The 17,046-nt window shown below is 39.0% G+C and overlaps 1 protein-coding gene across 4 annotated transcripts in view; it reads right to left on the reverse strand.

Annotated features, from left to right (window-relative positions):
- Positions 1-2,523: 2,523 nt before the first annotated feature.
- The window catches only part of ube3c (ubiquitin protein ligase E3C), a 164,558-nt gene continuing 150,035 nt past the window's right edge, over positions 2,524-17,046 (reverse strand). For all 4 annotated transcript variants that reach the window (XM_060825127.1, XM_060825126.1, XM_060825128.1 and 1 more), the window contains 2 exons: positions 13,658-13,788; positions 2,524-3,720 (listed from right to left, as the gene is read on the reverse strand). In XM_060825127.1, the coding sequence (XP_060681110.1) occupies positions 3,550-3,720; positions 13,658-13,788 (302 nt within the window). In that variant the 3' untranslated portion in view covers positions 2,524-3,549. The remainder of the gene's footprint in view (positions 3,721-13,657; positions 13,789-17,046) is intronic.

The following is a 17,046-nucleotide window of genomic DNA, read 5'->3' on the forward strand; positions in this document are numbered from 1 at the left end:
TATACTGCCATCTCTTGCCCATACCTAATTGCCCAAAGGGCACTTAAGAGGCAAACCAGATTGCCACATGTCTGGAGTCACATGTAGCAAGATTAGGTAAGAAGATTTCTTTCATGAAAGAATATTGTTGAATGGTTGGGTTTTTATGACAACAAACAATAGTTATACGGTCACTATTATCTTATAGTGGAAGCCAGAAACCTTACAATCTTTAAGAAAAATTTGGATGAGCACTTTAGATATCATAATATTAAGGGAAATGTGACAAGTGCAGGAAGTTGACATTTGCACACCTTCAGTGGTAGTTACGTTGGTGCAGACTTGATGGGCTGAAAGGCCTTTATGCGCTGTATGAATCCGAGTTGGGACTGTTCTCTTGGAGAGAAGGAAGTTCAGAAGAGATTTGACAGTGTTTTTCAAAATCATTAGTGAACTGAACAGTGTAGTTAGAGAGAAGCCAGTCCTGCTCATAAAAGAAACTAGATTTAAAGTAATGTGCAGATGAGACAAAGGTAGTGAGAGAAAAAAACATCTTTTGCACACAGAGAATTGAATGCACTGCTTGGAAATGTAGTGGAGGCAGTTTTAATTGAAGCATTCAAGAGGACATTGGATTATTATTTGCATAGAAATTTTGTGTGTGTGTGTGTCTGGGGAAAAAGGCAAGACATCAGCACTAGGTAACAGAACATGAACAGACATGGTGGGCCAATAGCCTCCTTCTGTGCTGTATCAACTGTCAAAGAAAACATTCCTCATCTGTCTTAAAAAGGACACCCCTTCTTTAAAACTATGCCTCCCAGTTATTGTCTCCCTCAAACAAAATTTCCTCCAGACATCCCCCTCAAACCCCTCAGGATTTTGTGTGTTTCAATGAAGTTACCTCAGCACTAACATATTAGCCTAACATATTCAACCTTTTTTCATAAACTAAACCCTACATCCCAGAACAAATAAAGCAAATTTGTATTTCCTAAATAAGGAGACCAAACCTGAACACATGACTTTTACATTCCATCATCCTTACAATAAGCAAAAAGATTCTATTTGTCTTCCTAATCACTTGCTGATCTGAATGCTAATCTTGCGACTCTAGCACCAGGACCTTCACAGATGATACCAGATTCTAACAATCTCTCTCCATTTAAATGGTATGCCGCTTTTGGTATTGGTAATGAGGGGCATGGTTAGAGTCAATCAGAGAATTTTCCCAAGGGCAGGATTGACTGGCACAAGAGGTCATAGATTTAAGATATTAGGAAAAAGGTATGGAGGAGACGTCAGAGGTTCTTTACGCAGAGAGTTGTGAATGCATGGAATGCATTGCCAGCTGTGCTGGTGGAAGTAGAGTCATTAGGGACATTTAAGCGACTGCTGGACATGCACATGGACAGCAGTGAATTGAGGGATGTGTAGGTTGTTATTTCATTTTACATTTCGATTAATCCTTGGCACAGCATCATGGGCTGAAGGGCCTGTTCTGTGCTGTACTTTTCTATGTTTTATGCTTTTCTATACTTTCTGCCAAAATGGAAAAATTCACATTTATCCATATTATACTCTATCTGCCAAACTTTTGCCCATCCTCCATCTGTTAACAACCTTTTGCAAACTCTCTACTTCTCAATTAAGGTTTCTACCTAGCTTGGTGTCATTAGCAATATAGCTACCATATATGTGGTTCCCTTATCAAGTCATTGATTTAGATTGTAAATTGTCAAGTCCATAACCTGATCCCATGGCACTTCACAGGTTAGAGCTCATCAACCTGAAAAGGCCCACTTATCCCCACACTCTGCTTTCTGTTAGCTAACCAGTCCTTTATCCGTGCTATGTTATGCCTTACACCATGCACTTAACTTGCGCAGCAACCTTGAATGTGACACTTTGACATACATCCTTTGGTAATTCCAAGGGCACATCAACCAGTTTCTTTTATCCACAAAAAATGTTATCTTGCCAAATAACTCTAATCAAATATAAATTTTCTTTAAGAAAACCTTGTTGGGGCTGCCCAATCACATGCTTGTCATGTTAAAGATCATCGACAGCATTTGATGGCACTGCTGTGAAGTTCCCTCAAGTTCCAATGACATGAACTGCCAGTCCAATAGACATCCATGGTTCATCCTCAGTGGATGTTTCAGTCATGAAAGAACCAGCCAAAAATGGAAAAAAATCATTTCCAGCTTAGACAAATTCTCATGAGGATTGGCGCATGTAATCTGAGTGCATTCCTCAGATCCCTGAACTATTCAAAATAAAGACTATACCCTATATAGTTTCATAATTTTTATCCCATAAAATCCTTTTATTGAATAAAGGAAACTCAAATGTAAAGGAATTTGGTAATTAACCATAATCAATGTTAAAACACTTACCATTAAATAAGTTTCTTCACAAAAGAAAACCAATATCCAAGAGGGGCATTGTTGTTTTCTTTAAATGCTTTTTTAAAAATTATGCAATCTGCAATTCTTTTAAGGCTGAATATAAATTATGCAAATATTTAATACACACCAGTTACATTATTCAAGTTTTGTTTAATAGCTGTTAAACTTAACTCATTTAACAGGTAAGGACCATTCTGACACCACAGAAGATTAATGCACAAGGAAAAACTGTACAGATACAGAACAAAAACATAGTATTCACAATGCAGAGAAAACATATACGTATTAACATCTGTTTACAGAAACTGCTGACTAAATCCTGGTCTCAAAAATGCTTACTATGGCCTAATGGAGCAATTTTTATGAGCAAGCTGAAACCTATCGTGATCAAGAAAAGTAATCTCTTGTCCACATAATATCTCATTCACTCAATGCTTCTTATTCAGATTTCACACCACAGTTATGCAGAAGGGCCATATAATCATTAGCACATAATGTCACACCATACAATTTTAATCTAGGCTTTAAATTGCAACTATGTTTTACTGAGTTCCATGCTGGGACATAATTGTGATTTAAAACAAAGATTTAAGAAATGTGCAACTTTTTAAAAGAAACATAAAATGCAGCAGTATTACATGGTCTATGTGCTTCCACCTAACCATGATGTTAAATGCAAGAAACCAGTATGAAGTTTAAAAAAAGCCACATTTTGCCTTATAAAGATAGGCTTCTGACAAGTAAAGCCTATTTCAAATGCAACTACCTTCCATTATTATGGCTTGCTTTATTGCCTGTTTTGACCAACACATTACATTTGCTGAATCTTTGGTTAATGTCAGATAACACAGGCTTATTTTTCTGTTAATGTATAGTGATGAATTGATCATCACAACCAAATGGCCTCTTGTCCAATGTGTAGTCTCCACTTTTAGCAGTAAAATCTCCCAACTTGTACCCAATTAATCATTTTCTCCATCTGAGCTACAAACATATGATAATTTAAAGGGGCCTCAACTTTGCAGTGCACTTCATTAAAGCTTCTTTTTCATTCTACACAATTTCAGTATAAGTCCATTTTGAGAACTTTGATTGTTGGTACACATATTATGTACTATCCATCATTCTCACAGCTGTCAGCAGTCCCATTTTTACTTCAGCTTAGCTCAAAGCCTGCTGCTGATTCGATTGCATAAAGTAATTTACTCCTCATAAGATTTTCATCATAAAATTCTGGAAGTTTCAGAAGGTTCATGCAAGTACTGGCTGTGGGTAATCGCTCCAGGTCAGTTCCTCCATTGTGTATACAAAACGCTGGGTACAGCTCCTGAAAATAAATTCAAAATTAGACCATCTTCACAAAAACAAAGACAATGCTGTACCTTCACAAATAAGCAATTATAACTCTTGCCACATCCAGAAGGAATATGAATAGGAATAGAGATTGTAAATTAGAATTAGTCAAGGTTATCCTAAAACTGAGGTAAAGAGATAATTCAAGATTCAAAACTAAATTTCAAAGCTCATTATATATTTAGAGAACATGAACAAATGTTTACAGAAGTTACATAGTCACGGAAAATCTTAGAGATACTAGTTTAAATAAATTGAATATATTTTCAGCTTCCATTGTTAGGAAGCAACTATTTACAAAGATCCAATTTGATCCTTTCCTGACATTTGATAGCATTGGCACATTTCTAGTCTATCTATCCTGAAAGTTCCTCAGCCTCCACTCCCCACCTCACACTAATCAAGGAAAACTAAAATGTAAAGGATTCTACACTGTTGCTCACACCTACTAGAGGTCTGTCCTTGTGTATATCACATTGCTTACAAGGAACGGATAATATTAAAACATAACTTAAATAAAAACAAATTCTGGAAGACTCAGCAGATCTGGCACCACCTGCATAGAGGGAAACAGAGTTCGAGTTCAGGATAACTCAGATGCTGGTTGTTAACTAAATCATTGTTTTTGGAGTTGTTTCTAAAGCCTGAATATATGGAAAGAGCAGGTATGTTCACACACAATTACATATTTATTTTTGTGCCTTGAATTATGGACAATTAATAGAAATTATAAAAAGGCACCACATAAACATATATGGAATGGGACGCCATTTTCCCATCAAATCTATTCCTTTCACACCATATGTCAATTGCCCACCATGAATTCCATCATAATGTAAACTCCTCACCAATTACATAGCTGTTCTGTAAGTGTCAAAAGGAAAAAAGACTAACTAAAAATGGTGACCAGATGAAATAATCAAAGGGCTGATTTACAACCTGATGAACTTAAGATTTTAAGTAGAAAACAAGAAAATATCAAAATGAAAACAACACTGATATTGGTGATCAGTGAGATAAAACAATGAAAGAGGGCTTCCATCTGAAGGTTTTAATGACAGCTAGTAATTTGACACAGTTTACAGCAAAGAAAAAACCAAATGTGCCAACACCTAGCGGAAGCAAAAATAAATCCTCTCTCACTTTCTCACTATCTATTGTTGTTGTCTGTGCGTTATGTTTATCAATTTACCCTCAAAAAGATAACATCTTCTGCTTCAATAAGGGTGATGGTGTAGTGGAATGGCATTGGATTAACAACCCAGAGGCTCTGGCTAATTCTTTAATGTTATGGGTTCAAATTCCACCATGGCAACTGGTGGAATTACATTCAATTATTGAATCTGGAATATAAAACCAATCCTCAGTAATGTTAACCATTGAGCCATTATGGTAAAATCCCATCTGAGTCATTAAAAGTGCCATTTTTACCAGGTATGGTTAACATGTGACTCAGACCATTGCAATGTGGTTGGCTAGCCAAGCCAATCAGCTCACGAGCAATTAAGATCAGACAGAAAAGCTACATCTCATGAAAAGTGAAATTTAAACCCCCATAGAGAAGCACTGCATGCTTGAATAACTTCCTGCATAAAGAAATTTGCATCGCTTTCTCTCTACATTCTTCATTTTAAAATCAAAACTCTACAATTACTCTGTTCCAGAGAAATATTTCTCTTATTTATTATAGCTAAATTTAAACCTCCTTTGCTCCAATTATCTCAGTATTTCAGTCTCAATTTGGAGGACAAAAATGACAAATGAGCAAAACTGGTTCCAATGATTAAGCATTGTTTTACAAATGGCTTCTCTAAGTAACTACATAAAGAATGTCTCACCAAATACCAGTTTTAAAAAAGATAAGGTTTTTACAAATTCACCGGAATCTCAGAAAATAGCAGCAAGAGTAATCCACGTGGCCCCTTGAGCCTGTGCCACTATTCAATATGATCATGGCTGATCATCCAACTGCATTCCCACTTTCTCCCCATACCCTTTGATTCCTTCAGCTCTACTATATCTAACTCGTTGAAAACATTCATCATTTGGGCCTCAACCCTTTCGGTGGCAGAGAATTCCATCGGCTCAGCACTTTCTGGGTGAAGAAATGTCACCTCATCTCAATGGCCGCAAAAGTCCAATCTCCTGAATGGGTATTAATTGAACAAACTTAGGAAAACTATTTTGAATATTAACTGTAAAAAGGGAACATCTAAAGTTAAGCATTACTGTAATTCTACAGCAAATATAGCTACATTTCTTCAATACAATAGAATTAGCCAAGTTAAAATTGAAAAGGAATATCTATAAGTACAGTTTATGCAAACTATATAATTAGAATCTGGATTTCCCATTATGTCCCTCAGCTCCTTAAGCCTTTAAAACAGTCATGACTTCTGCTTAATAATTCTTGTAAAAAGGATCATTAAACCGTTATGTAAAATTAAATGATACTTTGCAAAAAAATTGCAGTTGGCAGGGGTGTTGTATATTAAAATCGCTGAATATATTGACAACAGAAATTTAGCAATTGAAGGTTGTGGCAAAATGCCCCCCTGAACCCGCCCCAACAACAATCCATTTTTCTGCCTATTAACTTATTAAACCATCATTGCCTGCAGGATGTGTTATTCTGGAACAGAAGATTTTCTGAAAAAGATTTCAATCATCTTCTAAAATGGATTAGCGTTGACAGTGCTATTTCTTTTCTAATGAATTTTTGGACATTTATTGCACTTAATTAAAGATAAGGCAGCATTAGTACAGGGCAAAGTCAAAGTGCAGCCTCTGAGCAGAATGCTTATCAAGCAATGAAACTGCTGGTGAAAATAAATGCAAAGTAGTAACAGCTGAAAATGGATGGCTTAGAAGCTTTATACGCTTGGCAGATTGTGTTCTGATTCACATTACATTACTCTGGGCACTTCACTCTCCTCAGTGGATATATAAATCTGTCTACTTATATTACACATGTCCATCTCTCTGGGCTCTCTCTATATTAGAGGGCTGTATGGTCTGCATATCCTGTTGACTCATCCTGAAAATGTTTCTGTTAACTCACTTCAGATTTGAAATTGTGGGGAGTTATGACGACAAAAGAAAAGCAGAAATAAGCTCCACTGATGCCTCAACAGGTTTTGGGCAAGACACTTTTACATTTAACACTCCGCATATTCAGACAATACGTGATTAGTGCTCATAATGATATAAGGGTACTGATTTTATTTATACTTTTATTCACATGATCTCAACTACAAAGCATCAAAATTGAAACTAAGTGAACTATAATCTAGGAAGTTGCAGCTTATTTAATTTACTAATCACAGCAGGAGATGATAATACAAGGAAAAAAGCTCTGGATTACAGGAGATTTCCATTAGATGATTTCCATTAGATGAATAACTTAATATTGAAACAACGCCCCCGCTCTCACTTCCAGGTAGAAACATAGCAAATAAGAGTAGAATTGAGCCATTCAGCTCTTTGAATTTGCTCTGCCATTCAATATGGTAGGATGATCATCCTACTTTCTTGCTATATCCTATGATCCCTTCAGCTCTAATGCCTTCTTGAAAACATTCAATATTTTGGCCTCGTGCTGTGACAGGAGCTCAGGTGAAGAAATTTCTCATCTCAGCAGGTTTACATTGAATTTCAACCAACTTTCAAAACTTATATATATGTGTCATCAATAAAATAAATTAAGCTAACTGCAACAAAATATCTTCATATTACCAGGGAACAGATTGTAAAGTTTACCAATTGCAACAGCTGAATTCAAACTCAGCTTTTAATTTAGAAAATGCACATGGACTGCAAATATGCATTATAATTTGAAAAGTTATTTCTGTTTCTGGTTTTCTCAAGTATTCAACCAGTCAAACTGCTGGAAAATATAACATGCTTGATTGAAATATTGTAAAGGGTCAAGAATTGTAAAGCTAACAAGGATCAAATCAGTCAGCAGAATGCACGTGTTAGAGAAGGACAGCTTGGGTACTTTTATCTGGCAGTTGTCTAAGTGTGATTAGCCAGATACTTCTCAAAGACAGCTATTTATTCTTCTTGCATTAAGTGATTATTACCTGGTAAATTTGTCCTGTTTTATTGATCAGTGATATTAATTAGAAGCCTACAACATCAGCATCACTGTGAGGAACACTTTTACAGCTCGATTCTTATGTTGTCATGTTTCGGACAAATGGAAAAATAATACTCAAAACTGCATTGTAAAGATGAGTTTCAAATTTGCCCTTACATATTTTGCCAAACTCAAGTTAACGCTCATCAATGGAACAATCAGTTAATTCTACCACAAATACTACATCACACAAACTGGCACAAATACAAGGCTATATTTAATGTACATGAATATATTCCTAACCAAACATAGGCCACAACTTCAAAATTGTGATAGAAGATACAAATTCTGATATTACACAACAGTAAATTTCAAGAGATGGACTCGGGTATGACAAAAACAGCATGGATGTTTGCACAAAATCTTTAAAGGTGGCAGAACACGTTAATAAACCCGTTGACAAGGCATAGAATCTTTGTTAATTTAAACACAAAATCACTGAACAGAGTCGAGAAGATCTATTTCTGTGTTGTCTTTCCACAGAAACAATTCATCTAGTGCCGCTCCTTTGTCTTTTTCCATTGCCATGCAAACTGTTGGTTGTCAGATAATGAAAGATTTTCATTTTAAAGACTAAAGTGGTTCCCTCCACCACAGCATAAGGATGCAAGGCAACTATTTAGGACTGAGAGGAGGAGAAATTTCTTCACCCAAATAAATCGAGAGACACCACAGAAAGTGGTTGAGACCAAAACATTGCACAATTTGAGAAGGAGATGGCTATAGAATTTGGGGCTAAAGGGATCGAATGATATGGCGGAAAAGCAGAACAGGCTATCAAGTTGAATGGTCACCCATGAATGTGATGACTGGGAAAGCAACTGCTTGAAGAACCAATAGGCCTACTCCTATATTCTATGTTTCTATTCTTAGCCACTTGCTGCATGAAAAAGATTTTCTTATGTTGCTATGCACCTTTTGCTAATGACTAAGTCTGCATCTTCTAGTTCCAACCAAAGGGAAAATCTTAACCATACCCTCTCAGTTTAAACCAAATGATTTTGAAAATCTTGATCAAATTTCATCTTGAATCCACTTTTCTTGCAAGAAAACAGTCCCAATTTCTCCAATCTATCTACATAACTGAGGTTCCTCATTCTTTATCTAAGTTGGTGGCTCAAGCTCAAGCTTTGGAAAGAATGGAACAAAGGTGTATCAGACTGATTCCTGGGATGGCAGGACTAACACATGAAGAGAAACTGAATCAGTAGGACAATATTCACTGAAATTTAGAAAAATAAGGGAAAATCTCATAGAAACATTAAAATTCAAATAGGACTGGACAGGGTTAACATCGGAAGGATTTCCAGGTGACTGGGGAGTCCAGAACCAGGGGCCTTCCACCTCGGAACACTTCAACCTAGGGCATCAATGTAGACTTCATCAGTTTCCTCATTTCCCCTCCCCCCACCTTACCCAGTTCCAACCTTCCAGCTCAGCGCTGTCCTCGTGACCTGTCCTACCTGCCAATCTCCCTTCCCAACTATCTGCTCCATTCTCCCCTCTGACCTATCACCTCCATCCCCATTCACCTATTGTATTCTTTGCTACCACCTGCCCAGTTATTTCTCCACCCTGCAGGCTCCATCTCCATTCCTGATTAAGGGCTTATGCCCAAAACGTCGATTCTCCTGCTCCTTGGATGCTGCCTGACCTACTGGGCTTTTCCAGCAACACATTTTTCAGCTCTGATCTCCAGTCCTCAATTTCTCCTGGATGTATCACTACCTGGTATGGCAACTGTACCATTCAAGATCGGAGATAGTCACAGAGAGTGGTGAACTCAGCCCGGACAATCACAAACGTCAACCTCCATCTATAGAATCCATCTCCCAGGCCCGCTGTCAAGGAAAGGCCACCAGCATTCTCAAAGATCCATCTCATCCTGGCAATGTTTTTCTAAAACCTCTACCATCGGGGAGAAGGTACGGAAACCTGAACACACACCAGCCGGTCTCGAAACAGTTTCTACCCTACTGTTGTTAGAATACTGAATGGACTCAAACTCTTAATATTCGCCTGTACTTGTGTTTTTGTTTTTGCCGCTGTTTACCTATTATTTACTTACCTATGCTATTTAACAATGTGATCTACCTGTATTGTTCGCAAGACAAAGCTTTTCATTGTGCCTCAGTACACATGACAATAAGTTCAATTCAATTCAACAGCAGAGCAAGCCCAAGGGGCCAAATGGCCTACTCTGGCTCCATGTTTGTTTGTACATATATTTATACTGTAGGTTTAAAACTTAAGATTTGGGTTGGCACAAAACAAAAGTACAGTGAATTGCTAATAGGATAGTGAAAGACTTCAAGAGGATAAAGGCACATTAGTCGAATAAGCAGACAGATAGCTGATAACACCAAGTAGGGCCCAGTACACAGAGGAAGAACAAAGAGACAACATCAACTAAAAAGAGTGTAATTCTTCAGACAACAATACTGGGAGTTTCTGTAACAGAGATCTGATGGTGGATATATCTGCATAACTTAAACATTTCAAGGTAGGTGGAAAAATAAGTGTTGAAAAGGCATTATGGATTCTGGGCTCTATAAATAATGGAAAAGCGCAGCAGGTCAGGCAGCATCCAAGGAGCAGGAGATTCGACGTTTCGGGCATAAGCCCTTCTTCAGGAATGGGAAGAGCTTATGCCGAAACGTCAAATCTCCTGCACCTTGGATGCTGCCTGACCTGCTGCGCTTTTCCAGCAACACATTTTCAGCTCTGATCTCCAGCATCTGCAGATCTCAGTTTCTCCTCCATAAATAATGGCCAAGAGTAGAAAAGCAAGAAATTATGATGAATTTTAAACATGCTAGAAATTTGAAACAGTGCTGGAGAAACTCAGAAGGTCTGGCAGTACCTGTTAAGCAGCATTAACCTTGAGCCCAGTGACCCTTCGTCAGGATTACTGCACTCGAAACATTAACTGCGGTTCTCATGACAAAATTCTAGTGAACCTTTGTAAAACACCATTTTGGCACCAACCGAGATATTTTGTCCAAAGACATGATGACTTTAGAGAAAGGGCAGGAAAGTTTCACGAGAAACATTTGAAGGTTGAATAGTTAAATAGATACATTGAGGCAGGTGGCATTGCTGTCCTTAGCGGAGGTCTGATAAAGGTGCACAGCAATGTAGGTGACTCTTAATTGTGCTCTGAAATGGCCGAGCAAACCATTCAATTCTTCAAAAAGAAATTTGCATGAAATGTGACATCGCTGGCAATGCCATTCTTGCCCATCCCTAATTGCCCTTGAAGTAGGCAGGACAGAGGTGGAGTGGTAATCGGATTTATTACTGTTACATGCGCCTAGGTACGGTGAAAAGGTACCTTTTGCATGCAGATCATACCATACATGGTGAATTAGGGTTATAGAACAGAGCAAGGACTACAATGTTATGGCTATAGAGAAGGTACACAGAGACCGAGGTCGACATTAAATTTAAAATTTGAGAATTCCATTTAGATGTCTTGCTAGCAGCGGGGAAGAGGCTGTTCTTAAATCTATTTCCAGTTGATTAGATTACTTACACAGTGCGGAAACAGGCCCTTCAGCCCAACAAGTCCACACCAACCCTCCGAATAGCAACCGCACCCCCGCCCCGCCCCAGACCTATTGCCCTACATTTACCCCTTCACCAAACAGTACGGGCAATTTAGCATGGCCAATTCACCTAACCTGCACATTTTTGGACTGCGAGAGCACCCAGAGGAAACCCACGCAAAAACGGGGAGAACGTACAAACTCCACACAGACAGTTGCCTGAGACAGGAATTGAACCTGGGTCTATTTGTATGTGTTTACAAACTGTTTACCTTCTGCCTGACGGAAAAGGGTGGAAGAGTGTATGACAAGGTTGGGAGGGGTCTTCGATTAATGTTAGTTGTTTTCCCTGAGGCAGCGGGAAGTATAGACTGAATCATTGAATGGAAGGCTGGTTTACTTGATGGACTGGGCTGTGTTCACAACTCTCTAGTTTCTTATGCTCTTGGGCAGAACAGTTGCCAAACCTACTCTGTAATGCACCCAGATAGAATGCTTACTATGGTACATCGAGAAAAATTGGTAAGAAACCTTGTGGACATGCTGAATTTCCTAAGCCTCCTGAGCAAGTGTAGACATTCTTGTGCTTTCTTGACCATTGCGTTGAAATGGGTAGACCAGGACAGGTTGTTGGTGATCATCACTCCCAGAACTTGAACATCTCCACCTCAGCACCGTTGATGCAAACAGGGCACTCCACTTCCTGAAGTCAATGACCAGTTCCTTCATTTTGCTGATATTTATGGAGACATTGTCAGCTTTACACCATGCCGCTAAGTACTCACTCTCTTTCCTGTATGCTGTCTTGTTGTTTGAGATTTTCCCTACCGTGGTAGTGGCGTCAAAACTTGGAAAGTGTGTTGGGGCTGAATTTGGCCACTGAGTCGTGGTTGCAATAGGAGTATAGTAGGGGGCTGAGTATGCAGCCCTGTGGGGCACTGGCTTTGAGGATTATTACGGAGGTGGTGTTGTCACCAGTTCTTACTAATTGTGGTCTATGGGTCAGAAAGTTGAGGATCCAATTAGAGAGGGGGGGAACTGAGACCTAGGTCTCAGAGTTAGAGAGGAGTTTGTTTGGAATTATGGTGTTGACGACAGAACTAAAGTAGGAACCTGATGGAGGTATCCTTGCTATCCAGATGTTGCTGGAATGAGTGTAGGGCCAGGAAGATGGCATCTGCTGCGGACCTGTTGTGCAGGTAGGCATACTGCAAAAGATCAAGGCAATTTGGGAGGCTCGAGTCAATGTGAGCCATGACTAACCTCTCAAAGCACTTAATTCTGGAGGTCAAACCCATCAGGTGGCAGTCATTGAGGCATGTTGCATGATTTTCTTTTGGCACTGGGATAATGGTGGTCTTCTTAAAGCAGATGGGGATTTCCAATCATCAGATGTCTGTGAATAGTCCTGCCAAATGGTATGCACAAGATCGGAGTGCATTGCCGGAGAAGACATCTGGACTGGTCGCTTTCCATGGGTTGCAAGACAATCAATTTAACGTCTGTGGTGGTGACTGTTGGTACAAGTGCCTCCTGTTCAAAGCGAGTATAGGATGCATTGAGCTCATTGAGAAGGGATACACAGTTGTCCACGATTCTGTTTGACTTTGCTTTATAGCCTGCTATGTCGTGTAAGCCTTGACACAAATGACGGGTATCTGTGTGGTTGGTCTAGGTCTCAAGTTTAGTTTGTTATTGCCCCTTGGTATTCTGAGGCCCCTATGAAGGTAATATCACTAGATATGCAATCCAGAAACCCAGGCTAATAATCTGGGGATATGAAATGGCCTAAAAAGCAAATCAGTTCAAGGTTAATTAGGGATAGGCAACAAATTGCGGCAGTACCTTACCAGTCTCTCACACGATTCTCAAAAGAATAAAGAAAAGATGCACCCAGTCTCAAAGACCACCACTGCTAAAAGGCAATAGAAGTTGAGGAACATTGAGATTATATTGTCATGCTATAGATTATATAATTGAATTAGTGTTTTTCTACTCTCATATGCATTAATAGGCACACTGTTATACCATTTATATTTTGCTGCTGAGAACAGGAAATCAAATCCTTCTCAACGTTGCACATTAATTCAGAAGTTATTCATGACTCGTGCGGAGAAAGACATGTTTTTGTATTGCTACTGTAAACATTTAAAAACATAGAATTTGAATCCCATCTAAATATTCAGAAAACAAAACATACAAAATATTTCTGAATTCTGTACCTTAAATCCCAGCAGAGGGGGTCGAGAGCAACTGGTGACAAACTTCAGCAACTTGCGCTTTTCATCATTCGTGAAACTCTCCACCACAATCCAGAATATTTTAATGACTGCATGGTCTGCTGAATAACCACCTAAAAAGAAAGGAAAAGCACAGACAATCTTCAGAGATAGCTCTCAAAGTATGATTTATCACAAAATAATTCAGAAGGGACGGCATGGTGGCTCAGTGGCAGCACTGCTGCTCACAGTGCCAGAGACCCAGGTTCAATTCCACCTTGGGTGACTGTCTTGTGTGGAGTTTGCATATTCTCCCTGTTTCTGTGTGGGTTTCCTTCAGGCACTCTCACTTCCTCCCACAGTCCAACGATGTGCAGGTTAGGTCGACTGGCCGTGCTAAATTGTCCAGTGTGCAGGGATATGCAGGTTGGGTGGATTAGCCATGAAGTAGAGGACTCTATGAAATTAGCAGGCATTTGAATATGATTTATGAAAATACCAAAGCATACAATGACAGTTCAAAGATCATTTTCTGGAAAGTCAAAAATCACCCTGATGGCACTTGGGTCAGGTTAACAGCATCTGCTGGTTATAATGCATTATACAATGCAAAACATTATGATGTCTAGTTTCTTCTGAATTTATGCATAGATACAACTGTAATCTCAACTCAAACCATTTGTGGTGTAACAGATTCAAGTTATTACAATAGTCCGACGTCTCCTCACCTTTTATGTTTGTCCATCAAACAACAGCCAACTACAAAATTCTCTGTGACCCCCCAGCACTCAAATCTGAGTATGTGCCAATTATACAAGTTTGGGAGATCTCAACATTGCAAGTGCAAAAAGTGACTTTTAATTGCAATTTTTGGCATTTTTATTTATCCTGTGATATCTTAAGTCTCCAGTTTCTTTCAACAGATACATAACCTTACATAAAACCAGACAAACCTTATGACTAATACAGATTTCTAAATAGTTATGCTTACTATACATAATAATGGTCAAATTAATTGATGCTGAGTTTAAGAAAAAAAATTGTTCACAGATTTGGAAATCACTGGCTTGACCAGCATATATTGCTCCAAGATTTTGATCCAGAACCACAGAAGGAACAGTAAAATATTTCCAAGTCAAGATAATAAGAGATTTGTTAGGGAACCTGCAGGTGCAGTGTTCAATGCATCTGCTGCTCTGGTCCTTCTGAATGGTAAAGGTCATGTTAGGGTGCTTGTCAAAGGTGCCTTGAAGTATTGCAGTGGATCTTGTAGACAGTACCCATTATTCCTTGTGCATTGGTATTGAAGTGATTGAATTGGCAATTGAAAGTGGCGGAAGGGGTGCCAGTCAAGCAGGGTGCCTTTTTTCTGGATGGTGTGCAGAGGAAAGTTACTATAATAGTACAAGATACCATAAAATCTTGTAGCATTTTATATGGCTAGTTCAGTTCAGTTTCTGGTTCGTGGCCACCCCCTCCTCCAGAATGGTGGAAGTGGAGAATTCAGTGATGGAAAACCCATTGAATGTAATTGTAATATTTGTAGAATCCCTACAGTGTGGAAAAGCAAGATATTCAGCCAGTCAAGTCCACACCAATTCTCTGAAGAAAATCCCACCCAGACACACTCCTTAGACTATCCCTGTAACCTTGCAATGCCCATGGCATTCACCTAATGAGTGCATCTTTGGACAGTGCGAGGAAACACACGCAGACAGAGGGAATAACCACCAAAAGGGTGGAATCAAACCAGAATCCTTGGCATTGAGAGTCATCAGTGCTAACCACTGAGCTGCCATTGACGAGATTCCCTCATGAAGTCATACACTATTGTTTGCCATTGAAGTGGCATGTAGCACTTGCGCTAACCACATCATCCTAAGCCTGGAAGTTGATCAGGTGTTGCTACACATAATCACCGACTGTGTCAAAATCTGAGTCGTGAATGGGGCCTAAAATTGAAATCAATATGCTCACTTCTAAACTTCTGATAGAGCGAAGGTAATTTATGAAGCAGTTGAACGTTGCTTGGCCGAGGACACAACACAATCTCTTGCAGTGATATGCTGGTCTGGTTCAACTGACCTTCAAGCACAAGCATCTTCCTTTGTGCTAGGTAATGCTCCATTCTGCAGAGTTATCTTCCTCATCCCCATTGACACCAGCTTTGCCAGCTACAGCTCCTTGATGCCATATTCTCTCAAACATTGCCTTGATTCAAGGACAGCCACTCATCTCACTTGTGGAATTCAGCTCTGGTTTCACGTTCGGACCAAGGCTATAATGGGATCAGGAGTGAAGAGATCTGGGCAGAACTCAAACTCAGCATCAGCAAGCAGTTTTTGCTGAGCAAAAGCTAATGAAAGAGTAGACTGGAGACAGAAAATGGGTTGGGTTGTATTCATTCTTCTATTTATGCACAGGACATACTTGGGCAGTTTTCAGGTCAGTATGCATTTAGTGTGGAGAAGTGCTCCCAAAGGTATGAACGCTTATAATAATAAAATTGGAAGTAATGTTTAGCCTGTGGTTGATGATGATTAAATCTGGTATAACTATATCATGTAAAAAGCTGAATATTTGGCAGAGAGTTCAAATAACCCTATCAAGAAATTCAAATGAAATCAAAAATGCAAATAAATTGCTTGAGAAATCAGCTGCATTCTGAAGCAAATAAAATTGGGCTACATTGCAATAATTTCAATATTTTTGTAAACCACCTCCACCCAAAAACCTAACCAACACCTGAAGGCTGCACAGGCCACAAACCAGGAGAGCTAAAAAAAAAATGAATTCAATTGTTTGATAAACTATTAAAAGTTGAAGTATCATGGAAACTTCACCCATGTCTTCACAGAAAGTTGTCGGGGAAATAAATGCTGAATATAAAGAGCACATAGGACAGATCTTTGGGATACTGAAAAGTAATGGTGCTTGGGGAGAAATGGAAGTATTTTGTCCTGTGGGTGGAAACAATAATACTTTTAATGTAAAAATACAGCTTTGCATGCTTTACAGAAATGTTACAAGTGGAGCAAATTTTAATATGTTGTGTTCTTCAAATATATTAACTAAACATTAGTTTTCATTCAGGAATTCATATTGCAGGTTATTGTATCAAACCAATTAGCACTTGTTGGTTGGTACTATGGGAGATGGGGAATGCAGGGTTACAGGGATAGGGTGGTGGGGGGGGGGGGATTGAAGAGGAGTCTGGATGGAATGCTCTTCGGAGGGTATGGATGGACTCAATGGGCCGAATGACCTGCTTCTGCACTATAGGTATTCTTTGATGCTATAATAACAGCGAACTTACTTTAATAAAAAGGTAGGTGCATATGTTTACAATGATCATGTTGCAAATGGTGGAAACAGCTGGAAACAACAGCATT

Source organism: Hemiscyllium ocellatum, chromosome 5, assembly GCF_020745735.1.
Source record: "Hemiscyllium ocellatum isolate sHemOce1 chromosome 5, sHemOce1.pat.X.cur, whole genome shotgun sequence".
In the NCBI taxonomy this organism is placed as follows: domain Eukaryota; kingdom Metazoa; phylum Chordata; class Chondrichthyes; order Orectolobiformes; family Hemiscylliidae; genus Hemiscyllium; species Hemiscyllium ocellatum.